Source organism: Cheilinus undulatus, linkage group 1 (assembly GCF_018320785.1).
Source record: "Cheilinus undulatus linkage group 1, ASM1832078v1, whole genome shotgun sequence".
Taxonomy (NCBI): domain Eukaryota; kingdom Metazoa; phylum Chordata; class Actinopteri; order Labriformes; family Labridae; genus Cheilinus; species Cheilinus undulatus.
Window position 1 is genome coordinate 50,959,977 of NC_054865.1, and position 27,882 is coordinate 50,987,858.

At 39.5% G+C, this 27,882-nt stretch overlaps 1 protein-coding gene across 9 annotated transcripts in view; it reads right to left on the reverse strand.

The window, feature by feature from the left end:
* Window positions 1-1,045: 1,045 nt before the first annotated feature.
* Window positions 1,046-27,882, reverse strand: part of myo9aa (myosin IXAa) — a 200,145-nt gene continuing 173,308 nt past the window's right edge. For 6 of the 9 annotated variants that reach the window (XM_041792389.1, XM_041792353.1, XM_041792704.1 and 3 more), the window contains 19 exons: window positions 26,113-27,879; window positions 22,412-22,511; window positions 21,729-21,944; window positions 20,846-20,943; window positions 20,589-20,722; window positions 20,163-20,383; window positions 19,846-19,962; window positions 19,345-19,533; window positions 19,007-19,057; window positions 18,703-18,814; window positions 16,122-16,183; window positions 15,739-15,931; window positions 12,411-12,539; window positions 12,167-12,272; window positions 11,948-12,079; window positions 9,747-9,870; window positions 7,091-7,299; window positions 6,547-6,689; window positions 1,046-2,598 (listed from right to left, as the gene is read on the reverse strand). In XM_041792389.1, the coding sequence (XP_041648323.1) occupies window positions 2,123-2,598; window positions 6,547-6,689; window positions 7,091-7,299; window positions 9,747-9,870; window positions 11,948-12,079; window positions 12,167-12,272; window positions 12,411-12,539; window positions 15,739-15,931; window positions 16,122-16,183; window positions 18,703-18,814; window positions 19,007-19,057; window positions 19,345-19,533; window positions 19,846-19,962; window positions 20,163-20,383; window positions 20,589-20,722; window positions 20,846-20,943; window positions 21,729-21,944; window positions 22,412-22,511; window positions 26,113-27,879 (4,579 nt within the window). In that variant the 3' untranslated portion in view covers window positions 1,046-2,122. The remainder of the gene's footprint in view (window positions 2,599-6,546; window positions 6,690-7,090; window positions 7,300-9,746; window positions 9,871-11,947; window positions 12,080-12,166; window positions 12,273-12,410; window positions 12,540-15,738; window positions 15,932-16,121; window positions 16,184-18,702; window positions 18,815-19,006; window positions 19,058-19,344; window positions 19,534-19,845; window positions 19,963-20,162; window positions 20,384-20,588; window positions 20,723-20,845; window positions 20,944-21,728; window positions 21,945-22,411; window positions 22,512-26,112; window positions 27,880-27,882) is intronic. The other 3 variants (XM_041792620.1, XM_041792456.1, XM_041792786.1) reach the window with 2 other exon arrangements.

The following is a 27,882-nucleotide window of genomic DNA, read 5'->3' on the forward strand; positions in this document are numbered from 1 at the left end:
CATCCAGCATCATGAAGTGCTTTAATGCAGACTCTTTCATTTTCAGTGAGCTCTCCAACGTTTTACCATTCTGAACAGGAATGAGGGATTTCAAACTGAATTCACTCAAATTTGAGCCAGCTCACTGGGTTTCTCTGAGAAGTCAGAAATTAATCAAGCATAACATTCAACCACTAAAACTCATTTTTCTGTTCAGGAATGTAACTAAATAACTATAATTTGACATATTAATCTAGAAATTTTAATGTGCTTTACTATTTTTTCAGGTTTTTTTTGTAAATCAGTCAATTTGAAAATTCATGGATGACAATAATAATTCTATTTTAGCATTAAAAATATCATTTGGGTTAAAGAGCTTCTAAATATTGGTGTATTAACCATTGCAGAAACATAAAAAAGGATTTTGGTAATTACCAATGCTGTTAATTTAGGGCAGCTGTGGCATAAACCTTACTTTGGTTAGGGTTAGGGTGGTCTAATAAATTTGTTAAGCACTGTACATCTAATTTTGACAGTGCTGGAGCAGACAGGATCCCTGAGATCTTTGGAGCCACCCCTAAGACTGCCCAGACCCTGAGTTGGGAACTATTGCTCTAATGGCTAATAATTAGACAAGCTACCATCAGCATGATATGTTTACCTCCTGACAACATTGTGTAAGATGCTGTAGCGGAAAACTGAGCTGAAATGACTCGTTTAAGCTTGATTTGGCGTTTTTATGCTCTGGCAAAGCCTGCAGATGTAAACAGCTGTTCAGATACGCTGAGGAGGAAGAGTACACACCTAGTAGCTGAGCTTGCATTGCAAAATATTAACAAGCACAGCGCCTTTCTGGGTTAAAACTGAACATTTCAAACAATTTTGGTACAGAGTGCAACTGAGCCAGAGTTCTTTTTTATCCATTCTTACCTAAAACTCACAGATATTTTTGAAAATAACAATAGTTTGTAAGTGTTGATTATATGAACCCAGTAGAAGTAGTAGAAAAGTGATCTTAAATGACAAAAACACAACACATTCTAGTGAATAAAGACAGAAGTCGTACTGATTTTGTTCTTGTTTGGTTGCTATTGAGCAAACACTTTTGGAACAGGAGTTGGGGGGTGGGTTTGAGAGCAGAGGGGTAACAACAGAGTTCAATAACAGAATGGCATTTGTCCACTATACTGTACATATGACCTTAACTGTACATTACATTTGTTGTATGGCTGTTTAGCAGTGAATGCAGGGCTTTTATAATACACATATAACATTCTTTACAGAGCTGGGATCCCCTGGGCTGGAATACACGCCAGCTGATTGGTCCCTTTGATGGCGGTATTTCCCTTGTAAGGGGGAAAAAAGCAGCACAAAAACTTAAAACACATTGAGTGGTTTTCTCTTTTTCACACGTACACACAATCAAGCATGAGCACTCATACACTCATACGAATCATCCACTGCCCAAATCCGTACATCCTCAGCCCATGATACTCAAAAAAAAGATAAATATCTGACTTCAACTACCCAGCGGAGGCTGGTGTTCCGGCTTTGTACAGTATTTATACCTGTATATTATATGCTATAAAGATTTCTGTGACATTAAAATTTATTAAATAAAAGGGAAAATAAATTTGTAATAACAGGGCAACCACTGCTGACACTGATTGTTATGAACTGTAAACTCAGAAAGCAGCTAATAATTGTGAGCTTAAGGTTCACTGTAACATCGGTGATGCCTCACGTTGCCTGATTTCTTCTTCTCTTCTGTAATACACTGCCTTAGCTTTCCAGCTCCCTGATGCCAAATGGTCCAACATTCCCTTTTCTCTGTCCTCCGGCTCAGTGCGTCTCCTCTTGGTGCTGGGTAAAAAGCTGCCAAGGCACTGTGAGAGCATGGATGGCAGTTTAGTCCACAGAAGAGGAGCCCTCTCACCGAGATCTGTCCCTCAATCAAACAAACCCCCTGCAGTAACACTGTACACGGCACTTGGGGAGACTTCTTTGCAGACTTCAACAAAGAAAGGCTAAGCAAAAATGCTTTGAAGGTTGGAGATCAGTCACCACTGCATTACCTCCCATTGAGAGCTTATATTCCTGCCAGGGAGATAAAAAGGGGAGTGCTTTGGTGTCCCAGTGTCCTTCATACCATGAATTCATTATTGCCATACAAAACCATCTGCTGTGGTATGTCTGAAGGGTCCCTGCCAGGGCCTTCACCCTCTCTGGAGTGCCTCGTGGTTGAATGCTTGGCCCCCCTAAGTTTCTGTTTGCCCCTCTCTGGATTGAAAGTGCCTCTACTAATAAACTGCGGCACGTCATCGTACAAGGCGTCCTGCTCTCCTGTCGGGCTCATGTCTGTGCTGTCTGATTGAGAAGTCTGAGATGCATTTAGGGCCTGAGCCTGAGCAGAACCTGAGGGAGACCTGTTGTTAAAACGAAAGCGCCGGCCAGTGGCAGAGGATGTTGGCTGAAAGTGTGATGAGGAGGAATAGGAGGAAACGCTCGAGCAGGAGTCCACAGAGTCCACGGAGTCAGGCTGACGGCGGAGAGCACGTCTTCTAGGGCTTTGTACATCCGACCTTCGAGGCCAGGGCGAAGTCACCATTGGACCTCTCTCTGCAAAAGAAGGCCAAAGCATGTCAAATTAAAGCATTTATTTAATCTTTTCTGACTTGTAAACAGAGAACTTGAAACCCACAGGTGTAATTTTGCCCACATTGATTTTATAAGAAGATTTGTTCATTTCGATCTTGACATTTTCAAATCTTAAATGTTAATTAAACTGTAATACCTTTGAGGAGGATTTTCTTATACTTTTATTTTGCATAAGTGCAGACATCCTTATCCTCATTATCCCTTCTTTTAACAAAAAAAAAAAAAAACAGGCAAACAAGAGGAAAAAAGAGAACTCCTTTGCATATAAACCAGTGCAAATGACTTTATCAGAAGCTGTGATAAATCAGAACGTTGGTCAACCCTGACTTCATTAAGATCTATTTATATGGGGTGTGGGGGTTAGCGCTGTCCCCTCACAGCAGAAGGTTCGGCCATGGCTCGATTCCTGGTCAGTGCCTTTCTGTGTTGAGTTTGTATGTTGTCACGGTGCATGCATGGGTTCTCTCCAGGTATTCCTGCTTCCTCCCACCACCAAAGACATGCTCGTTAGGTTAATTGGTGACTCTATATTGAGCATGCCTGGTTGTTTGTCTCTACATGCCAGCCCTGGGATTGACTGGCGACCAGTCCAGGGTGTACCCTGCTTCTCACCCAATAACAGCTGGGATAGGCTCCAGCCCATCCATAACCCTCAACAGGATGAGCAGTGTAATAAATGGATTGATGTATGTCATTTTTTTATATTGATTTCATTAGTTGGCACTTTTCTCACTTTTTATGTCCTGATTGGTGGAACCTTGAGCAATTTTAATCTTTCAAACATATTTGAAACATTTTTAGTGTTTTTAGCACGCATCACTTTCTGGGAGTGGGCTGGCAGGTTCATGTTTTAGTAGGTTTTAAACAGTTTTTATTCTCCCTGTTGTGTTTGTCATGTTGCTTCTTTTGTGCCCTGTGTGTCATAATGAATGCTATAATCTCACTGGCTGCATAACAAATCTACCTACAGGTACAAATAAAATAACCTGAGCCTTTTCAGCTTAAGACCCCTATGATGTTCACAGAGAAAACTAAATCCATCCACCTAAATTAATTGAGAAATATCAACTAATATTGACTTTTCAGTTTATACAATTAGATTCATTTAAGATAGCAGAAACAGTCTTTGATTGATCAAATGTCCTTTTTTGTATGGGATAAGTATTACCTAGGGACCTCTGGTAATTTGTGAATTAACCCCTGACGTCAGTGAGTGGTGGGGGGCATTTGCATGAGAAAAGCGAAGTCAGTAATGTACTTAAATTTATAGACATTTCTGAAGGAAACATAAGGGTGCTGCATGGCTGCAGCAATGAAAATGAACAATCTATTTTTATTTTAAAAAACTCATTCAAAAATGCAATGCCATGCACACCATGCTCTGCAGGTGAAGTTTTCTTCATGCTCGTTATACATAGTGTTATAGTCATGTTAATTATGAACCTCTCCAGTTACTTTTAACAGTTTTTATGCCATTGATGCTGTGAATATTATTCTGTGCTCTATTCATTTTGGATTATTATGCATCCACAACAACATGCCCTCATTGAGATCAGGTGTTGCAGCCTAATCACTGAATGTTGAGCAACACATTGCAGATCATAAATTGTGTTATGCATGTAATGTACGGCTAAATAATCCTGATATCAGATCAGGCACTTGTAAGAGGAAGAGCAGAGGTGTATGCACACTCATTTGAACACTAGAGTTTCAATAAAGACGTAAAATAAAGTTATTTTTACACATATGCTGAAATTAACTGAAAGATAAGCGCTATTTATACCTTGTATGTGTCAAAACTTTACTAACAATGTCCTGTGGAGCTTCTATTGTTTTTTGATCAGTAGAAGGAGCAGAAAAAGTCGCATGAGCTGTAAAAACATAACTGCCACCTTAAATTACAGAGATGCCTATTCTTACAGAATCAGAACTACCTGTGGACCTCTATGTGTACTGAAATATGGCAGCTAATTTGCCCTGGGTTTGTTTCACTTCAAATTACAGGCATGGTTGATTCACATGGTATTAAAAACACAAACATCTTATGAGATTATTACAAGCTACCAGAGGTCCCTAGGTATTACTAGTCCAATGCAAATACGGCAAAAGTGATCACATGGAAGGAATGCAACACGTAATCCTAGAATTACATCATCAATCCTACTCTTACTAAAAGTTTAAATGTATCTTAATTCAGAGACTTTCTACTATTAATAAGCCATTTACATTTCTGAAAATGATAAAAGTACATACAACTTATCCACATACAAAAGAAAAGGGAAAATGACAAACTTTTTAAAAACCAAACATCAGGAGCTATGTATGAAAGTATAAAATGAATTTGTAACAGTCTGATTACTTGATCATATTGAATACTAAAGAGGTGAGGTAAAATCAGTCAAGCATTAGATCTAATGCATATCTAGTGTTAGAAATGTCTCACTGATCTACCGGCGAATCACAATCCACCTGTTAGTGTCCCCTGATTTAGAAAATGTGCTTATGAAGGGGTCTGGCTGCAGACCTCCACTGTCAGGCCCGGTGACATGACACCTGCTTTACATGTTTGGAAATAACAGCTGACTTTAAATAACACTAGTACTGCAGTTGTGCCAGGATGCTCAATGAAGTGTCACATTCTTACTGTTTCAGTTGGTATTTTGCACATTTTTCCTCAAGTACTAACTTTTATATTTCTGCAAGTCCTTGTAGTGCATCTCTGCCTATCACATGGGAGACCAGGATTCAGTTCATGCTCTTAACCCATTAAAGCCTGAAAACACAAATAATAGCCAGAAAATTCTCTCTTTTTTTGGAACTGAAATGTTTATTTCACTTTCTTCAGATATAAAAAAAAAAAACAAAAAAAAAAACAAAAAAAAAAAACAGAATTTCCATAAAATTTAACATATATATTTTTTGTATCTCATTTGATACATTAGGTGTTTTTGTTAAGTGATAATCCAATTGAGGGCATTTTTATGATTCATCAGATTGTATTCAAAAGTTTCTTATAGTAATTTATTGATCATATTGATTAGATAGAAATATCAAAAAAGTATGTATCAAATATGATACAACAGGCTTTAAGGGGTTTAAATTCAATAAATTATCATATTATCCTGATTAAACACAGAGCTGATTTAGAACAGACCTGAGTTAGTGTGGATCCTACAGTGCTGTTTCATTATTTTATCTTTATGTCTGTGTCAACTCTCTTATGAGTTCTGTCAGTCTGGAAAACTACATGGTTGATATCACATAAAACAACTTTTTAAACCTTATTGTTTTTACAGTGTTCTAACAACCTTAAACTTGCCGGTATGATTTCTGAATGAATGAGACTAAAACAATTTTGAGTGTAGATTTGATACCTATCGCAAATACAACAGTGTTGAGTCTTAGGTTAAATATAAATTAATGACTTTAAGGCAAAACTGGAAGTGTCAAGCTGATTTTATTTTGTAGTTTCTTTTGTTACTTCCGGGCCTGTCAGTGGAGGAAGTCTGAGAGTGGAGGTCTGCAGTCAGACTTTCCTGTGTGTTTGGGGTGTGATTGTTGTATGGCTTCTACCTTGGTGAGATGTCTCTTGTAAAAGAGATTTTTCATATCAGTTGGATTTCCTGATAAAATAAAGGGACAATAAAGATATGATAAAAAAATAAATCTTAAAAAGTCAAGGTTGTGTTGGGGCCAAGCTAGCTTTGCACAGAAACAGCAGGGTGCTTTTACTTTTATTCAAAGAGCACATTACAAACCTTCTCCTATTTCTACATCACCTTATTATTACTTCTATTTAACTGAAGAATTTCTGCCTTCACTCGTCTTTTAACCAGTAACTGTTCCTTTACTTGGGGTAGGAATGAATACATTTTACTCTTCTGAAGGTAATTTCAGAGAAGTTCATACCAGAGAAGTCAGAAATGGTTCCTTCAGAGTCCACGTTGAGGTTTTCAGAGCTGTCAGCGGTACCGATAGAGGCCTCTGACTCCAGGGTCTCATCATCTGAGGCTCTAGGCTCCAGAGCCAGCATCTCAAAGGTCAGCTCCTCTCTGCAGAGGCAAACATTGTGCACATTAAAAATCATGATGAGACACAGCCTAGTACACACAAACAGATTTAAAACTATTACATTTAAGTAGGCATGCACAATATTATTGGTATGGTATGGGCAGATATTAGCTTTAAAAGTGAATTACTGGTATCAGCAGGTATTAAATTCTATCTGCTTGTTTCAGCTGCAAATATTGGCCATATGAGCAAATAAGATATTTTAGTAGTAGGCTGGGCCAACGGGCATAGGCCAGCTGAAGGCTTTTTCTTCATTTATCATCATTCCTTACACTTTAAAATGTGTTTTAAGGACTGAAATTTGTTAATTTGATCATCCTAAAACTTCAAATTTAAATGCATCTCTACATTTAAGTACATTTAAAACTCAGAGACAGTTTACTTTTCTTTCTGCAGGTTCTCAATTTGCTCAGTCAACACTCTCTCCTCCTGCTGCATGGCCGCCTGCTGATGCTCGGAGATCTCTGGGAAAGAGTCGGCTCTCTCTTCACCGTCGCTCTCAGTTATCACAGCGTCAGGCACATACGGCAGCCGGGGGCTGACTGGAGGCGAGGGTGTGTGGTAGCTCAGTCGCTGTACGTGACCTTTCCCCTGGGAGACAAATCAACAGCAGACGGCATCTTCTCAGTAATGTGAGTACGTTACTCATACTCCATTAGAAAACAGTTCACCAGCATCACATAAAAGCAGTTATAGTGCATTTCGCCTCTTACATCAATAAGCTATTCACATGCACATGCAGTGAATGAGCCACATGAAATGACAAGCAAAGGTTCAAACAGGATAGCAGCACTAAACCACAAGATAAAAACAGCACAATCTGATATGGATGTTACCTTTTTGGCTGCATTTGGCTGCTTCAAGTTAAAGTGAGAAGCAAAAAGAAAAAGAATCAGTAAAGCCACGTTCATGAAAGTTTTTAAACTTTTGGCTTGTCAACTGATCTGCTGCCTTAGAGCAGGTTATCTCTATAGTGTTGCAGAGATGTAAATTTCAATGCAGTTACTACTAATATGCAGGATATAAACAGATGAAAACCTAGAATAAAAAGACCCCCTCGTTTAAAAAAAGGAAAAAAAAGTGACCAACCTTACAGCTGATATACAGTTAGGTTTGTAAGTGACAATTCTTATCATTTTGCTTCTATTTGTCACCACAATGAATCTAAAATAAAGTAACTTTCGGCATTCATTTCAGGAGTTTTCACAGCTTATTTAGCATTTACCATACAGGGATTAGGGACATTCTATCATCTCATCTACTTCCTCCACCACCACCAACAGTGTCTAGACTCCATAGGGGGTATCCTATCCCGCCGTCAGCCTATCTACCCTATCAAGTTCATAAAGACATCGCGAAGGAGTCTATCCACTCAGACATTTCACATTTTCACACATTTCTAAACTTGCAAAATATGTTATTGTTAAACTCATATTAAGTCTCTCCTGGTTGAAACCGTACTACTTCTGTCAGCAATTATACCATCAATAAACTGCAGTGAGCCCGCTCCACCGTCAGCCATTTGCCCATGCCATAACACTGCTTACAACATGTTTGACTGAGGATGCTGTCTGCTGTGGATTATGAGCTGCTCCTTTCCTTCTCCAGACTTTTCTCTTCCTATCATTCTGATACAAGTTCAGCTTGGTTTCATCTGTCCAAAGAACCTTACTCCAGACCTGTGGAGGCTATTTGAGATGTTTTTAGTTAATCTGACTATCTTGATCTTGAACGCTCTCTGTGGTATCAATCTGTTAGGATTTTTTCCAGCCAAACTATGGCCTCATTGACTTGTACCTACTTGGACTGTATACTAATAGCTGCAGTCAAGCAGCTACCAGATGCAAATACAACATTTGAAATAATCTCCAGAGCTTTCATCTGCTTCAGTTGTCTTGGATATAAGGAAAAAACACACCACATCAGGCAATGAAACTGCTCCTCAGATAATCATTTTGTATATATATAAATGTCTTCGTAAAGCTTTAATTCTGTCCTTTAAGTCACATCTTGATTGTTTTATTTCAAATCCACTGTAGCAGGGAATAGAAACAAAATAATAAAAATTGTAATGCTGTCCAAAAAATATTGGACAATTAATATAACTGTAGTTACACTTCACTGAAATTAAAAAAAAAAAAAACTTTGCTTATTTGGATTGTGTGGCTCTTTAGTACCATTTTGACTATGCAGATGCAGTCAGGGCTGCTTCACATCTGACTACATCTGACTTCATTATATAAAGTCAAACATGATGAAAGATCATCTGTCAATTCTAGTATGCAGACAGAACAAAGAGTCTTTCATTTATAGGATAATTTTTGCATAAATTCTGTTGAAAATATGTCCTCCCATACTGGAATTACATGAGCACATACTGATATATCTTTGAAGATCAATATCAAACCCAAAAGGTGATACTGCCTGATCAGATAAACTCGTTTATATGATCATGCAGTGATACTCAGGGAGTAGGGTAAACAGGTCGAACATGTGCGCTTTAGATGTCCCATACTCAAAAGAGCATGATTTAAATCTAATCACTGTTAAAGTAATGGTGCTGTTGTATAATTCCCTGACTTTAAATAAGTAGAGATGCTCATTTATCAAAGACAACCACACAAAAAAAAAGAAAGAAAAAGAAAAGAGACTAAATGAACAGATGAGTCATGCTTTCGGTGACGGAGAGGATGGGTATCAAACTACTAAAGAGATGAAACTGAGCAGTGATCGCTACCACAACAACATCACCACTGGATGACTGTTTAGGAATGCAATCCATGGTTTGTGGATACATACCATAGTGCGCATTATGCTCATAAATCTAACAGCTATTAGTGCTGGTTTCTGAGTAAAGGAGAGCACAAGTTAGGTGGAAGAACATGGAGAGGAAAAACAGCTCAGAAAGGAGGAAATCAGGGATGGTTAAGCACTGAAGGAGTTATTAGGATGGTAGATTTAGCAATGAGTTCACAGTTCTTACAACATTTATCTAAAACAAGTGGGTTAGTCAGATCAGTCACTTTCTGTGAGCTTACCATTGATCGTCTGATGAGGGTCAGCCTGCACTTGGCTTTATTCTCAGCAAACTCCAGACTGCTGATGTCCTTTAGCCGTACTTTGTATTTATTCATCTGCTCACAGATGATAAGTTCTACACACCTGAGGAGGGAAAGAAGGAATCAAATACTTCAGGAGGACAGCAGAAGTAGACAACAACACTGTAAAACAAATTCATATGAAGTGAAGTGAAAAATGCTGCTGTAGCAACAGCATTATCGATGTATTATTTAAATTTGTCTTCTTTGGGATAAAATGGCAGCAAACAAAAAGGCTAGAATTACTAATCTGGTCAGGGATTTCTCCTTTTTTCTCTTGATAAGCCCGTTATTAGTGATTTGATTTGAAATTTTGATCTTTCATGAGTAAAAAAGAGAAATGGACCTACAAACAAGCAGGCAGACAGACAGAAAAAAATTGTTCACAATAAGTGCTGAGCATATTGAGAAAGAAGTTGTCAAATAACTGGATTTATACTTTTAAATAGGAGTGGTAGGATGTACTTTTAAAATTTTAAAACATACTGAAAATTAATGCTTTGGTCTGACAGGGTTCCAAAAAAATCTACAGTAATAGAGAAAGGTAGAAAGAAAGAGCACAAACATGTTGATATCATTGAGAAAAATCACATTTGTAAGTATTGATCTTATTGATTTGATCTGTGTTCGCCTTTTATATATTTATTCATAATAGTTCTGTTTTTCAAACAATTATCAGATTCATTGTAAATAATTGCCTTTGAACTGTAAAAGTCTCCAACGCTCTGCTGATTCAAAAGCTTAAGAGGTCTGAACTTCCACTGGCATTAACGTAAGCACATAAACTGTGGGGCGGGAGCTTCATTAATCAGTTTCCATGGCCGAGCAGCTGCATGTAAGCCTCACATTACCAAGTCCAGTGCAGCGTCAGATGGATTTGTGTAAACCACACCAACACTGGATTGTGGAGCAGTAGAAGTGTGCTCTGTGGAGTCACGGATCAAGCTTTGCTGTTTGGCAGTCAGATGGACAAGTCTGGGTTTGGCAGATGCCAGGAAAGCGTTACCTGCCTGACTGCATTGTGCCAACTGAAAGTTTGGTGGGAGGGATAATGGTATGAGGCTGGTTTTCAGGGTTTGGGCTAGGCCCCTTATCTCCAGTGAAGGGCAATCTTGATGGTTCAGCATACCAAGACATTTTGGACAATGCTATGCTTCCAACTTTGTGGCAATGGTTTTGGGAAGACTGGCCCACACAGAGCCCTGATCTCAATGATATGGACCTTTGGGATGAACTGGAATGGAAACTGTAGCCAGGCCTTTCCATCCAACATAAGTGCCTGACCTCATAAATGCTCTACTGAATGAATGGGTACCAGTTCCCACAGAAACACTCCAAATTCTTGCAGAAAGCCTTCCAAGAAGAGTGGAGGCTGTTACAGCTGCAAAAGGGAGGGCAACTCCAAAAAATTAAAAGTGCATGTATTTGAATATAATGTCTCTACAGAATACTTTTGTCTGCATAGTGTACATAAATATTGATTTTTAATGATGTTGCAAAAGTGATTATTTATTATTGTTTTGTCTATGTTATACTGTAGTTTTTAAGGAAGAGTCAGAGCAGAATGGAGAGGGTGAGCCACATTTTTCCTGGTTTGTGTTTGTGACACATCTGTGAATCGACTCACTGCAGCAGCTGATTTTTGACCAGTCAATTAAATCACATATTGAAGAGTAGATCCTGAGCTTGTGCCAACCCTTGTGTTGTGGGGGGATATGCATTCTTTTATTCAAAAATATGATTTTGAGTTTGTTATCTAATCATTGTTAGAGAGATATTCTGCAGAAGAAGCCAATTTAAAATCATATTTAATGGGAATTTAAAGGGTCATAGTGTGTGTTATGATGTGATATTTTCTGCCACAGTAGTAATGATCATGAGGATAACATGACCCGACTTTGACACTGAAATCATTGTTATTATTTTCTCTTCTTTCCTGTGAATAATCCATCCAAAGTGACTCTTGACTCTCACTGCGAGGATGAGTCTTAATATATTAGATCCTGAAATCCTTGGAACAGTTTCCTCCCTTGCCTCCACATGATACACATTAATTTAAACAAATCTTTTTCCCCTTCTGGTCATGTGCAGCCACATTTAAATGCCAGAATTAATTCTAAAGACATGAGATGTATCCTTACGCTGTGGTCTTGCTGATGTCCTGGACGCTCTGCAGAGGATCGATGGTGTCGGGACAGCGCAGGATACAGGGAGCAAAAACTATAGCCAAGGCGTTTGCTGACATCCGGTTTGTGTCCTCTTGCAAGGCAATCCTGAAAATCACAAAAGCCGTATTTGAGTATTGAATCAACAAGCAAATAAAGTAGCTGTGCAGAGATTACAGCAGGACTTTTTATTACCTGACAAGATGAAATATGAGGCGTTCCAGAGTGTTTAGGTGAGTTCTGCTTAGCTGGTCGATCACTGAATATACTCCTCGGATTGTTTCCTTTTTATCCTGCAAACCTAAAGAGGCATTTGAACAAGATGAATCACTGTGCATGGTCAGATTAATATATCTCCTCTTCTCTGTAGTATATCATTATTCTGGACAGACACTCCAGTGTGATGCACAGAATTGGATGTGTGATGTTGACCACTTACCCATGGCACGGATAAACTCCTCATACAGCTCAAAAGTCATCAGAGGATTGGGCAGCTCTCTGAGCCACTGCTTGAAAACACTTGCAATGACATGGATGTTGTAGTCGTCCAGATTGGTGCTTTCCACATCTGCATATCCATAAAGAGAGTTCTTACTTATCATGATAAATATCAAAATGTGTAAAAGAAGTAGACATAACCCCTTGGTTCAAAAGTGAAGCCAAAGGAGAAGTATCTTGAACCACCCTTTCATAATCTTAGGCAGCTGAATTTGGCATCTTCTGATGCCCACCAAAACCCTCCTATAACTATAGCATGGGACTTAAAGTATTTACCCACACATTTTTATTTTATAAACAAAGAATTTCCATGCCCTTGCTTGGTTTTCAGAGATGTAACATTACTAGGAAAGGTTTTATAGTCAGAAAGTAATATTTACAAGCTACTACTGTTTTTTTTTCTTTTGATCAGGCATCTACAAAGTCACCTATACTTTCTTTCCTGTCATCTATCTATATTCATCTTTTCAAGACACTTTTTTTACACAGCAAACTCTTTCCTAATAAACTTCATGTCTCTAAAGGACCAGATAAATTCTTGTAGTTTAGGAGAAAGCAGCACAGTAGCAGTAACAGGGTGTCAGCAGTTAATTCACCACCAGTTAAACCAAGACACCGGTTCTATACATCAGAAAAAATAAATGATAAAAAGGTGAGATCAAGGTTAAATCCTCTGTCTATGTTTTGTTAATTCTGGAGCAGCTACTCTGCTTGTTGTAATAAAAAGTTGGAATTTATGAAACTAGATGGGAAAACAACCCATATTTCCCCACTGGTTTTGAAAAAAACACAGATATGTGTGCCCTAATGACAGGAAAACTCAGCTCCACAGTGCCTCCTCAGAGTATTATTTAGAGTATAATTACATAAATTTAACATGGCTTTTACTGGCCACTGCAACCCAAACAGGACCTCCACTGTTGACAGCTTTCACACGGTCCCTTACAGCTCTAACAACCCAACCATAAGTTAAAGTTCCAGTGAGAGCCTTCCCATCGACGGGGTTATCAAGTGGGCACCTCACAAACAAAGCTAAGTCAATGGTTTATCACCATGACAAACATTTTCCCAATAAAGTTGCTAGTTCTCAAGTCTTTTACACTAAAGTAACCCTGCACAGCTGATAGACTGGCCAGATTTCATGTCTGTCATCTGGCAGATCCATCCTTTAACGCTCCAAAGTGAAACAACTGGTCCAGTCTTAGACTAGACGGATCAATCAGTGCCATTTGAGGAGCTTAAGGCAGTGGCTACGGGCTTGGTTTAGTTGTAATGCAAGCTGGTAAACAATAGTGGCCAGTGTGACAATTAGCTTGGATGTAGCTGCAGCATAACCTGGCACGCCATACAAGACTGTTTCATATAGTCATTGCAGGGAATGAATTTCACTTTCAACTGCCTACACAAAGTTTTTGAGAAGGGCAGAACCTTTCAAAATATCTCAGAGGGTGACTGGACAAGCTCTCTGTCAGATTCACTATGTATCAATCAGACAAAATAATGTAGTAGGCATGTGCAGCCCCAGTAAGTAAACTACGTATAGTGAGCTTAACAGGTGGGAGCAGTCGTTGTCAACAAACACTGGAGGCAGTTTTTGAATGAAACTTGTGCTCTAGTGGGTCAGAAGAAGATCAAAACAATTTTTCTGCAAACAAAAACTTTCTTTGCTCTTCTTCCAATAAAGATACGCTGTCCATTTCTGATAAAAACTGCTGCTGTAGTTTCTGCAGCTAAGCTGATTGCTACACCAGCGGCAGCCATTGTTTACTAGCTTGCAGTACAACTAAACCACGCCTGAAGCAACTGCTTTGTTCTTAAACTATGCTATATGGTCCAGTCATTCTCAGACTGGGCACAAATGAAGGACTGGAAAGATGGATCTGTCTGTTAACAGACATGCAATTTGGCCTCGACATGACTACTTTCACCAACTGGCTCCACTAATAATTGACAGTGATAGCGGCTACTGTGTGTAATTCATTCTGCAGAGTTGCACATGCCCATTATGTCATATGCTTTGTTGATCTGATTGGCCTGTAATGAATGAGACAGATTCGGAATAAATACAAGATACTTGTGCCCTACAAAAGGGATCAATGCTCAGTGAAGAAATCCCTAATAATTACTGGTCGCCTCTAAAGTCAATTGTGCAGACCAACGGGAAGCAAAAATCCAGCTCTTCACCAAGGGCTGTCAAGTGGGAACCTTCCTTTGCCCATGTTTTGGTCAGACAAAACCACAAAATGTTTGTCCAATCAGACTCCAAATTTTCTTCTTAAAAGTTCTGCCTTTTCCAAACAGACTGGGCTTTTGTCCAGAGGGATGTAAGACAGTCTAGAGCAGTGATTTTCAAGGCACCCCCTAAGATCGAGTCAAAATCTTAAGACACAGCATCTCCACATTCATGCAAAATCTCTTCTTTAACACATCTCTACTTGTATCTTTATTTGATGTGTAGTTGTGGTAATAATGCACAGTTGATCAAATTTACAACACACGCCACACAGACATTCCTGGCCTTCACCATTTAGGGAACAACTGAAGTACACAAACACACTCTAAAATGCATGTTTTTTGAGCATACATTTCAGCTATATCTGTTGTATTCACAGTTGTTGATTAAAGCAATCTACTGTAAAAAAAATGCAAAGCCTTTTGCACCTATTAATAAACACTTTTACACCAATTTATCCAAATATGTAGAGTTAGAAAATACCTGAAATACCACCCAAAACCGTAGCTTTCGGTTGTCCAATTATTTGACAAATTATGATTTTAAAACAATATTATTGGAACAATGGCTCTCTTAATCAGTGATAGGCTGAATAGCAGTGCAAATACATGTGAAAGTGTCTTAAGTTGTTGTATAGACAAAGTAATCGTGCATGGTTGTGCAAATTCCCATGGCACACCTAGACTTTTCACACCAGTGTGAACACCACCATTTGAGAAACACTGGTCTAGGCTATATATAGTCTATTTGGCATGTCAGGTTAGCAGTAAAGCTCTCTAAGTGAACAACAGATTAATTTACATTTCCATACAATATAAATCAGGATATTGAAGCAGCCTGGGTTCAGTACCCAACCTACTGCGGTCACTTTGGATCCACAAAACCAAGACCGGAACAACCCAAAATGCCAAAAGCAATGCTTCAAATTTGACTTGAAAAACCAGTGAATGTGCAGTTGGCCACCTCTACTTCTTTTACACAGGCTTTAATTTAATCCCACAGCATGATCTGTTATATAATCCTTATCAATAATTACCTGTGTCCAGTCCCAGCTTGAGCTCCTTAATCTTGTTGGTGGATCCTGACTTTCTGTATATTCCTTCAGTGTAAAGGCCATGCATCTCTATGTAGTTTATCAGCTTCTCCACCACCAACGGCACCGTCCTCTCGTCATTAGTGAGACGAGAAACTTCAACTCCGAACTGTCTGGAGGAAAGTTCTGGATCAAACTGTTCAAAGACACAAACATCACATATGTGGTTAAACGCAGATTCAGATGCAAGAACACAGACTGTATTATCCGTTAAAATTATTACAAGTTTATAAAGTGGCAAAAACAAGCTACTGTACATGAGCCAGCAGTAACACAATTAATGTCATGGGATGTTATTGTGCGGGAGCTCAATATGGCCGACTCACCTTCTTACTGCATTTGGTGGTCGTCTTCTGGCAGCACTTTCTGTGGCAGGCGTAACGGCACACTGGATAAACACAGCCAGAGAAATCAAACAGGTCATTTCCATTATCCACAGACAGACAGTGCCTCCTCATCATTCACAAAAAAGTAAGAAACAAAAAGATGTTAAAGCTGGAGAGACCAAAGCAGCATCAGCTGGCAGGAAGGAAACATCCTGTGTAAATATAAAGCACAAACTGTGTGGAGAAATGTCGGAGCAGCAGACCCCATGAGTCCAGTCAAAAACAATCTGATTAGAGGAGGGGGAGGAGCGGCGGGGCTCGCTCTGTCAGGCTGGACTCTCACAGCAGATGTGTTTGTGGAGACAGTGAATGACTGTGTGAAGATTAAATGTTTGATGTTGGTGAATTTGCAAGTAAATACATCCTGCTATTTCAGCTTGATGAGTCCAGAAAGAGCATTTTTCTTTCATTTTATGATTCTGTTTATTTTGTTCATTAGCTAATTCACCTTTTCATGACTTTCACTGTTGTGTTTTCCTTGAATCACAATCCAGCACCAAAAAGTATAAAACAAGACGTTTCAAACAACGGAAAAGTCAGAAAATCTCATATTTGAAAAACATACTTACAGTATTCATTTAATTGTTGATAAAATCTTTTCTCTAAATTGAATAATTTGTTTATATTTGCCTATTTTAGCTCAATGTTACAGCAAAGCTTCTAGAGTATGTGAGTCGATTAAGACTGTCTTTAATATTTTCTTTAAAAAAACTTTGACTTAAGATGAACATACAGTATACTTCTGATGCCATCCATGGCCTTCAGCAGAAGCAGATTAAATTACAGAATTACTGGCTTGCAGTGATTTGCCTTTAAATACCAGTCAAGTGAAGGTTTCAGCTAGGGCTGGGCAGTTAATAGAAATTTAGATTAAATCACATTATGGCCTGCTGCAACTTCAGAATAGTTCAATAGTTTAGAATAGTTCACAAAAAAATCCTGCTTTCCTTTTTTCAGCATATATTTTTCTGAATCAAAATGATGTAAAAATGATCACCTCCTTCAATATTTCAATTCTTATCAAATTTTCAGAGTCAAAACAAAAACAAGTTATTTATTTAACTGTGCCCTGGTTTTATATAATCTTGCCTTGGTTATAATACATAATGATTTATTGCTTGTGTTGGGTGAAAAATACACAAGATAAGGAACTTTAAAAGTAATTGCATATTAAATAACAATGAAATATTAGAGAAGAAAAATCTCAAGTAGATTATATTCCCAAATCAAAGTTTCTACTAGTTTTATTTATTATTATTATTATTTTTTTTAGATTTATTTTTGGGCATTTTGGTGCCTTTATTAGAGAGAGGTGGACAGTGGATAGAATCAGAAACAGCGTCAAGAGTGGGGGAGAGACATGCGGTGGAGGGCCTCAGGCCGGATTCGAACCCAGGCGGCCCGCGTACATGGGGAGCACCTTTAACCACTAGGCCACCTGCTCCCCTGTTTCTACTAGTTTTAGACAGAAACTGTGTAAGAGAAAATCTAAAATATTTGTTTTTGTGCTTTTTGCCTCTATTTTAGAGAATCTGTGTGGAAGTGTCAAGAGGAAGATGAGAGACTCCAGATCGAGCTGAAGGCTGCTATCAGAGCAGCCTGGTCTTCATAACACCCCAGCAGTGCCACGGACTGACTGGCTCCATGCCATGTCGCATAGAGTAATTTCTGAAAAAGGACCTCCAACAAAGTACTGAGTGCATAAATGAGCAGAATTTTCAGAAGCTCAACATTTGTGTGTTATAAATAACCTTTTGGAATAAGGTTTTGTGACACATACTGAATTTTGAGATAGTGAAGCTGTAAGCTGTAATTATTAAGATTAATACAAAAAACTCTTGAAATATTTCACTTTGAATGAGATTAATCTAGAATATGTGGAAGTTCAATTTCTTGAATCATTCTTTGGATTTTAAACTGTGTTTTAAGGAAATTAAAATCTCAGCTACACTGAAACATTGATATTATTCTGTACCGGCTAAAATTTATGTAAACATCGGCATATTGGATTTTGTCAAAAATCTATTATCAGACACCCCTAATCACTAGTGATCCTTCTATTTGAGCATTAAATAACAGCTGGAATTAGGAGCTATCTAGGGACATCATAATATCACAAGTGGACCTTTGAATTTCCTGTAAAAAAAAAAAAAAAACAGCATTACTTCTTTATTTGATCTTAAAAGACATCTGTGTGATTCATTCTTATTACTGGGGTACACTTGATTTATTGTACTGAGATTATCGTGACCCTAACTTCTACTATCAAAATCCAATCAACTTAAACTGATTAGTTATTGGTACCAAGTTTGAAAAATTCCAACAAGGCTTCCCTGAAAAATCACATATGTAAGAAGAGGGTGGACTCAAAGGAACATAAACTTAATGACATACAAACGAAACGCCCAAAAGCAGTCACTGCCAAAGCCTTCAAAATTCAGTTTGAGCTGATTTAAATATTTGTTTCAATGATCTATTCAGTCCATTGAGTCTCTGCAGCGATATTTGCATAAACACTCACATTTGCACACACAGGCCCGGTCCATCATCCAGATGAGCGAGGAGCAGTATTCACAGTATGTGGGGATGCTGTACTGAGTGGATTTGAAGATGTGGCCGTTATGTTCCTCCACCTGCAGAGGGCAGCAGAGTGCAGGTTCATTCAGAGTTCACCGGTGTGTTTTCCTAACATCCAAACATCTGTCTCTCTTTTTTTATACAACATTTTATATTAAAAAAATAGATGTGTAGACTGACAGAAAGTGTTATTTTTCTCTGTTATGTTTGAGATCATTTATTAAATATTGACGAGGATAGAGACTTACAATGTCAGTGTCCTTTTTCCTCCGTTTTTTACGTTCAGGTTTAGGTGCCTGCTGTAGAGAGAGAGAGAAAAAAACAAACAGAATATGAGATATGCTTAGCATTTGTAAGGTATTCTAATATTTATAAAGAGGATTATTAATGAGTATGAGGTTTACTGGAAAACTCTCCATGCATGTAAAAAAACGGTATCTATCGTAAACAGAGCCACAACATGAATCTGTGTACTGCCACCCCAAAAGCTGAATTAACCCCTCCAATAAAGGCATGAAAACTTTTCATGGTTTAGACCTGATTCAAGACCAGTCTACTTCCCTGAGCAGATGCTGAGTGTCTTTACCTTGCTGAGCGTGCTGTCCAGAGGTTTGTACTCTGTCATGAATTCATCCAGGAAAACTTTAAAGGTGTTGACCCAAACTTTGACAGGAGACTCCCTCCAGTCCCTCTGCTCCTGTCTCATGGTCTTCTCCAAGATTTGCTCAAACAGAGCATGCAGGTCTTTGTAGCGAATACTCTTACCATCATCCATCTGGGGTGGAAGTCAATAGGATTACAGGGTAGTGGAGTATTCATATGTATTTATATGTAGTTATAAACACTCTGTTATGTTGTAAGGCATACTATGATCTGATTTACATTGTGTGTCTCAAAATCTTTATCATGAGTGATTTTTTTTCTAAACTTGAATTTTATTCTTTTTCATTTGAGAAAATTATTAAACGAAACAATCAAAAATGTTCTGTAGTCGCCGTGTGCTGTCACTCTAACTGTACTATCATGAGGGAAATTTATAGAACATCCTAAAAAAGGCTTTCTACCATTTAAGTGTTCAAATACTTACAGCGAGCGCTGTGGAGTAAGAGTTGAAGATGTTGAGGCGAAATTCCTTCAAAGCCTTTTTAAAGACGACGTCCACCATGGTGTCCTTCTTGCTGTCCTCTGTGTCCAAGTCATTGATCTAAAATATGAGATTAAAAATGTTTAAGGATTAATATGGACTGTTGCTCTTAAAAGAAGAACAAAACCTTAAAAACTAAAGACTAAAAGAGATTTTAAATGATTAAATACATACATTATAGCCCTCTCTACCAAAAGGTACTGTATAAAGAGAATAAAAGAGAATAAAAGAAGACAGAATAAGATTCTGTCCTGTTCTACCTTCTTCATCAGGAAGTCGTTCATGCTCCTGTAGTCGTTGGTGCAGGTGAGGATCTGCAGCGAGTCGTTCTGCCACTGAGCCGGCTCCAGAGTCACGCTGCTGATCTTCACGCTGCGCCGCCGCTTCACCTTAGGAGACGGCTCCTTGTTCTCCTTCAGGTCTCTGAACCCCCGATCCAACGTGAGATCAGGACTGCACGGGGGCGACATGTTCTCCTGACCTGCAGCGAGAAGAGAACCGAAGTTAGTGATGAGTCAGTAGAGGTCTTTCTAGTTGTGCAGGTGAATCAAATAAACCTCAGTGTTCAAGACACTCAAGTCAAATTTTGCTAGTTTATGAGAGTGATGAGATATTTGAAATTATACAAATCCTCTTGCTAAGATTCTAGTTTTTGCAGTGAAAATAATGTTTTCGGGATAACCCACCCTCTCCCAGCAGTGGTCCAGTGTCTCCATATTCTCCATCCATTGAATCGGCCCCACAAATCAGCTTTTCTCTGGACGTCTTCTTCTCTCCGTACTTCGTCTTTCCCCAGAAACGCATCTTTCCACGAACTCTGCTATAAAATAAAACAAAACAAATCTCTTTTAAATGAAGGAAATTCTGTTCAAATATGAATATTTTTACCTAAAACTATGCTTGTTCATGTTTTTGTTGTGTCCAGTGCTTCAAGCAAACAAACCTTCCATCCTGTGAGCTCTTGCGCAGTGAGTCTGATTTGCCCAAATCTCCTGAAGACATGACTTTGTGAATTTTCTTTGACTCTTCAGGGCTCACAGGCTGAAAAAAAGCCAAAATAAAAGGGTAAGGAGACGGTGGAATTGTAAAGTATCCCTGCTGAGTAAATCTATGTAATCTGCTGTGTTTATATCTGAGGATTAGCCAGTAGATGGCAGCATCACATCACTGTAACGGGCTAAAATATTGTTCAACAAATGTTTTGATTTGTAGAAATTACATCACAAAGCAAAAACACATTAAAGATGAATTTGCAATAAAGCTAGATATAAGACAGAAAGTGAACAATGAAAATGTCAGGGATTCTAAGGTCTCTCGTGGGACCAGTGCAGCTTCTGCAAGAGAATTATAATAAATCAGCATGCAAGTGTTGTTAATAAATGAGGAGAAAAGTTGTTGTTAGTGCTGTGAAAGAAAGAGAAGTTAGAAAATTAACTGTCAGAGGATTTTAGTTTTAACGGGGAACACATTTCAAAACTTTGTCATGCTTTTGTCAGATGAATAAAACCAATCCAGTTTCAGATTTAAGTTTGGTTAAGACATGATTTCATAGCATTTTTTAAAAAGTTAAATATGTTCTCTTCCTTTTTTGAAGTACAGTGTTTGTTCTGTTTACTTTAGCAGGTATTTCAAATCTTTCTCTGAAGAACCTGCCTTGAAACACTTTTGAAATGTCTCCCACCCTCATGAAAAAACTATTAAATTTCTTAAGAAAAGTTTTTGAGGCAGAGTTCAGCTCCATCTGCAGAAGGGGTTAGAAGTGTCAGAGAAAAGCCACGTTTAAGAATGCAGAGAGAATCACAGGTGGCTTTGTCAGCGTCTGTTACCATGTCTGAGTCACTGAAACAGGACTCTCCTAAGCCCGCCTCCGTTGAGATCTGTTTGGGGAGTGGGAGGGTGTAATGACGGGGGCTGCGGGGACTTTCACCAACATTGTCTTCCTCATCGGTGTCGCCCCCCACTGAGAGGATGGGGGCGCGGGTGAGGAAGTCGGAGCGGGTCCGAGCCATTCTGGCTTTCTTTTTTTGGCCCACTCTGCCGACCTGAGGTTTATTGAAAGTGATGACAGCATTTAAAAGGTGCTTTAGTTTTTTTTTTCCAAAGGTTTGTTCCTTATGCAGCTCAGCTATTTTTAGTTGAAATGCATGTTTGGACAATCACTAATTATTTCAATAAGCGGTACAAAAGAAGTAAAGACCCTAAAAGTGATATCACCAGTGTGAACTTTGAACCTTGCATTTCTAGAGCCTGAAGCCACCGTAACACATTAACACAATTACAAAACTCATTAGTAAACTCACTACAGAAGCAACAAATCAAGAGAACAGTCGAGTCTCATACTTTCATAAAATCAGAGTCTGTTGGCCATTAGAGAGAATGCATATCCAAGGCACTTTAGGATTAGCTTTATTTTGCAGCTATATGTCCATAAAACAAAAATGCACAAATGCAAGCCTATAAATGCATGCTTAATGTCTAATTCCTATGAAAAAACAGTGAGATTACTTACATCCCGAGGTTTTGATCCTTTAGACGGCTTTGAAACTGATGTAGCTCCCTCTTTAGGAGCGGCTGCAGGTGTTTCTTTAGTAACAGCTTCACTATCAAACCTGAGGGACAAAAGCAAAACACCAAACACAGATTTCTTCACTCATTTAGCCTCATAATAATGCTCTCTAAAGTCTAAGTACTGCCCTCCCAAAACCTGAGGGTTTTCTCAAAAAAACCTGCAAATTTCAAGTTTAAAATCTTCATTCCTTAGCATCTAAAGCAGATAGACATGGAACAAACACATTTAAAGCTTCAATCCTTAGCACTAGCTGGAAATAACTTCTATTTCCTTAAAGTTGTTTAACATTTTAATTTTCATCAATCAATAAATTGTAAACATTTACTGTGCTGTGCAGAACTTTTAGGCATTTCTGGGCCAAAAACTGAGGCTGAAGTCAGGCGTATGTAGATGTGGCAGTTCAGCCGCCTGAGGGAACCATCAGGTGTGAAGGAGGATTGACATGGGAAAATAATCTGTTGAAAAAATAACAAAGTCCACACCTTTCGGGTGGAGTAAGGGGTGGCATGCAAGCACAGCCTAGGGTCCCATCTGGGCAGGTAGTAGGGATGCCCTAAGCTCCTGGTCTTGCTGTGGAAGTCCCAGGAGCCTAAACACCCCTGGCAGTCTCTGGGGCCTATCACTAGAGCTGAAACTGCCCGGACAAAGAGATACCAACGAGTTTGACCTTGGCTGAAGTGTCACAGGTGAGTTGACATGTGTTGAGCTCAACTCTGGCTGCCTGCCCCCCTCCCCCCATCTCTCTCCAGCCCTGGATTTTGGAGCATCGGTCCTTAGCACTTTACATGCCTAAAAACTAATGCACATGACTGTACATTCTCTTTGTTCAAACATGTCCCTCATCCATTGAGCCATGACTAGCTGGTCTCCAGTCATATCATAACCAGGGTTAGTGTCTTAATTGTTGGTCTAGTCTTCTTATTGTAGTTGTCATTGACTAAAATGCTGCTGTAGCCCGTCTCTGTGTCAATCCTCTCTATTGGGTTTGCTCTACTTTAAACCTTTTTCATCAGTCAACTTTTGCAGGTATTTTGTGTCCCAAAAAACCCCCAATATCTTTTGCTCTCCCATACCTCTGCTTTACCTGACAGGTAAACAGCAGGAAACCTCCTGCTGTATGAGATGAGTGTGAACAAGCAAATCAGGACATTTTTCTAGAAAGTGTATGTGTAAAAAGGGCTACAAATTCTGTGGTTACAGATGATTATAGTTTTTTTAATTCTGAAAGGCCATGGTTCAGTTGAAAGCCTGTTTTAAACTGCTGTGATTTTCCTATGAAGCCTCCTTTAGCTTCCATATTTTTAAATGCTTGTGATTTTGTATGGCTTCCACCTTGGCCGGCTCTCCATTGTAAGAGATTTTTAATCTCAATGAGAATTTCAGGAAAACAAAGGTATTTCACGGTGCTGTAAACGGTGCCCTCTTAGGTAATGAAACGATGAGAAGCAACAGGGAAAGCTCACAGGCTAAGATGAATGCAAAAATAGTCTCTTTTATTAATATTTGGTTAAAAAAAAAACGAAGAATGCTCCAGGATGCAACAAAGTGAATAAAAACAGGAGCAAATTTTTCAATCATGTCATAAACTAAAAGACTAGCTTCATCTTTTCACATCCATTAGCACCCAGTGTTTGGTCCTTACAAGAGACTATTTTTCATTCATGACTGCCTATTATGTCTTTTTTGGCCTAGTTGAATTGTTCGTAGGTGCTACTCTTACATTTTTTGAAAATAGTGGTAAAATAAAATAAATACTGTGGATGCTAATATGGTTGTGGCAACAAAAAAGGATGCAGATGACATAGTCAGTCTGATTAACTTATGTGCAGTTTTGTTTCTACATTCAGGCCTTTAATTGTAGTGTCCCTGCATAATTACTTTACGGTAGATGCCAGTCTACCGCAGACACATTGTACAGGGCTTTGGTGCCACCCAGGGGCAATATTTAGTGAGCTAAATTTAATATCTAGCCAGGGCCTGCAGATGGAATCCAACTTTTTGGATAACTCTGGCATATGTTGATTGATATGCACTGTCCCGTAAAATAATATATATATATATATATATATATTAAAAAAAAAAAAAAAAAAAAAAAAGCTGTTCCATTTTTTTTGCAATTTAAGTTATCAAAATGCAAAGAAATTTCCTCACGATGCAAAAGCCATCAATGTTTCTCTTCATGTGTATGTATTTTCTTTATTGTCTGGCTCTGTCTAAACAAAGAGACTGAGTAAAAAGTATGAATGGTCTGTTAAACTCTGCTTAAACAACAAAGCAACAGGTGGTTGAAGACTTGTGGACAGTTCTACGTCTTACCACAATTTATTGGCTTTCTTTTTTCAAAGAACTCCTCTTCATACTTCTATTTAGCAGTTTTTCTTTGCTGATTTTTGCATTATGGGTTGTTGAGACTTGCCTTATTTTTGCCCTATTGTCTATTTAGGTCTTTCATTTTTATTTATTATAATCATTGATGTGAGGATTTGCACACAAGTCTAAAATGTAGCAATGCATAATATTGGACTTCTACTGATATCTGAGAGGCAGATATTTCCACATTAACTATAATCAACTTCAGTACTGATACCAATATACAAATGAAGTTACAAGCTCAAACTCCAGTCCTAAAACACACTTTAAAGTTAAAGATGGACAAGGAAGTAAACTTTGGTTGGCCATTAGGACTATATTTGTAGCCCTTATAGACTAATATTTGCAGCTGATATTGTCACAGGCATAAAGTTTTAGGCATGTCGGGCGCTAAGGATTTATTTTGAGGCCCAATGTACCACGACCAGGAGCTGGATAGGGTGGTGGGGAGCGATCTTAACTCCCCTGGTGATGCATCCAAAGACCAGCAGTGGTTTTCAGACCCTTGGGACATCCACAGCGCGACCAGGGGCTCGTGGCAACCCTACTACCAATGGCCTCCTGGGCCAGGGGTTTCCTAACCTTTTCAGCCTGTGAATTCCAAAAATAAAGATGCCAGAGACCAGAAACCCCACTGCACCTGAAGATGGTTGAAGTGTAGTTGAGCACAGCTGTGCTCATTCAAGAACAGTCATGTGCAGACTGACATTTAAAAAAGTCAAATGTAGACTTTAATGTCAGCATTAATCTCACCAAATTACCATGTTTTTAATTAAGATTAAGATTCAACTAACTTTATACACAAATCTTCATAGAAATTGGTAAAATCTACAATTTATGGTTTTCTCTTTTCTTTTCTGAGGCAACTCGCAACCCCTTCTCAGTTTTTCAAGACCCTTACTTTTGGAACCACTGCCCTAAGCCATGCTTACTAGCCACATCCACCCCTTACTCTGCCCTAAAGGTGTGGAAGGTTTTATATATTTTTTAACAGGTTATTTCCCATACTCCTAGTAATATGCAGGGACATCTAGAGCACTACCTGCTATCTTTCTGCCATTGCATACCCTATTCCAGCCTCAAATTTTGGCTCAAACTTAAAAAAAAGTTCTGCACAAAACTGTACATTTTGTAATTATTGGCAGAACTTTTTATATCTACAATATCATTGAGAAAATACTGTGCATACCTATTTAGAAGTTCCTTAGGAAAAAAAAGACTCATAAGAAAATTAAAAAGTACATTTTTCTGCAAAGAAATCATCTACTCACTTTGTAAATGTGACTTTGTCCTTTGGAGAGAAGAAGATGTTGCCGGTTTTGTCCTTCATATTGACTGCGGTGCCTTGATTACTCGGAGGCTTCTTGGCTGCTGTTTTCACCCTTGTTCCTCCATCTTTGGTCTCCAGGGTGAGTTTTGGTGCCCATCCTTCTGCAGGAGGCCTGCGTCTCTCTCTGGGAACAGAGGCCGGCGGTGGAGGCAGCTGTGGGTGGGACGTTTGTCCCTGGATCTCTATGGCTGGGGGAGAGTGCACTAAAGGGGGCGTAGAGTCTGATTGTGTCCTTGCATGAGGAGCGAGTCCTGCTGTCCTTTCAATCAGCAGCGAGCTGGGTCTGAGCGGCTTCACGGATGTTGCAGATCCGCCTACATCTTGTCCGACTTGTCGACTCTTCTGGATCCTGTTCAGAGCTTCTCCCCTCTGCTTCTCAAACATGTCCCTCTCGTACTGAGCAAAGAACAGCCGCTGTCGCTCCAGGACTTCTTTCTGCTGCCTGATCTGCTCCATCATCTCCTTCTCGTTCTGCTGCTGTTGATTTCTCTGCCGTACTTCCTTCTCCTCGTTCAGTCGCACCAGTTTCTCCAAGACGGCGGGGTCAGCTTGGAGGACAGATGTAGGAGCGGGGACGGGACTTTGAGGCACCGGAGCTGGATGGGGTTTTTGTGGTGATGGTGTTAAATCCCCCGTCTGGGCTGCAGAATCTCGTACCTCCACTGGGGGACGGATGATGTCAGTAAGCTCCTCACTTAACGGGGTTTCTTTCTGCATGCTGATGACCACCACCACTGGTCGCCGTGTTGATTCTTTCCTTTCCTTGGCAGGTTTGGTAACAGTGGTTGTGATGGTGGTAGTGGTTACAGAGACAGCTGGCTCTGATCTTGGCTGGTCTTCTACTGCAGGACCAGCAGAGACGACCGTGCTGCCCTCGTTAGTCGGGGCGTTAAACGTAGGGAGGTAGATCTCGGTTTTGGGCGGATGTGTTGGGGAAGACGGGGGTGTAGGCCCGGTTTCTTTCTGGCTTTCACTACCTGGTTGAACAACAGCTTCAGAAACCTCTGTCCTGTGTGGTTCAGTTGGTTTAGGACTTTTTGAAACCTCTTCTACATGAGGTTGTGGTTCAGGATCGAGTGAAGGAGGAGGCGAGCAGGCATCTTCGCTGTCCGTCACCTCTTCTACAGCCTTTGGAGCCTCGTCTTCCATGCTTAGAAGCTCAAAGCTGCCCTTGGAGCTCTGGCTGTCAGGCGTGCCCTGAGGTGAATGAAGGGGCGGCGTAAGCGACGGCACCAGCTCCACGGACCAGCGCCGCTCTTCAGAAGGCGATGACGCTCCTCCACTCGTCGCCCGCACCTTAAGGAGCTCAAGGCTGAACTTGGCTTGCTCCAGTTCCCTCATCCGTCGGCTCTCCCTCTTAGCACGTGCAGACATCTGGCTGGGCTCGTCTACAGTCCTGGATCTTTCTCGCACCATCACAGCAGCGGTCTGAATCGCTTCAGTTTCCAATTTCGGGATATTTTCCACCATCTTAGCATGCTCTCTACTTTCTCCCTCCTCTTTTTGTGCTACCTCCTGGCTGCTGAGGATTTGGAGGCTCCTTTCCCGCTGTTGGTAGAAAGGATCCTGAAATGTACTGAGGTCCAATCCCATGATCCTCTCCTCCTCTTCCTCTGGAGAAATACTCACCTGGCCATTTTGCAGCTGAAGCAGCTTCTCTTCATGCTCCTTTCTTTCTTTTAGTCTCTGATCTCTCAGTTTTTTGAAGCTG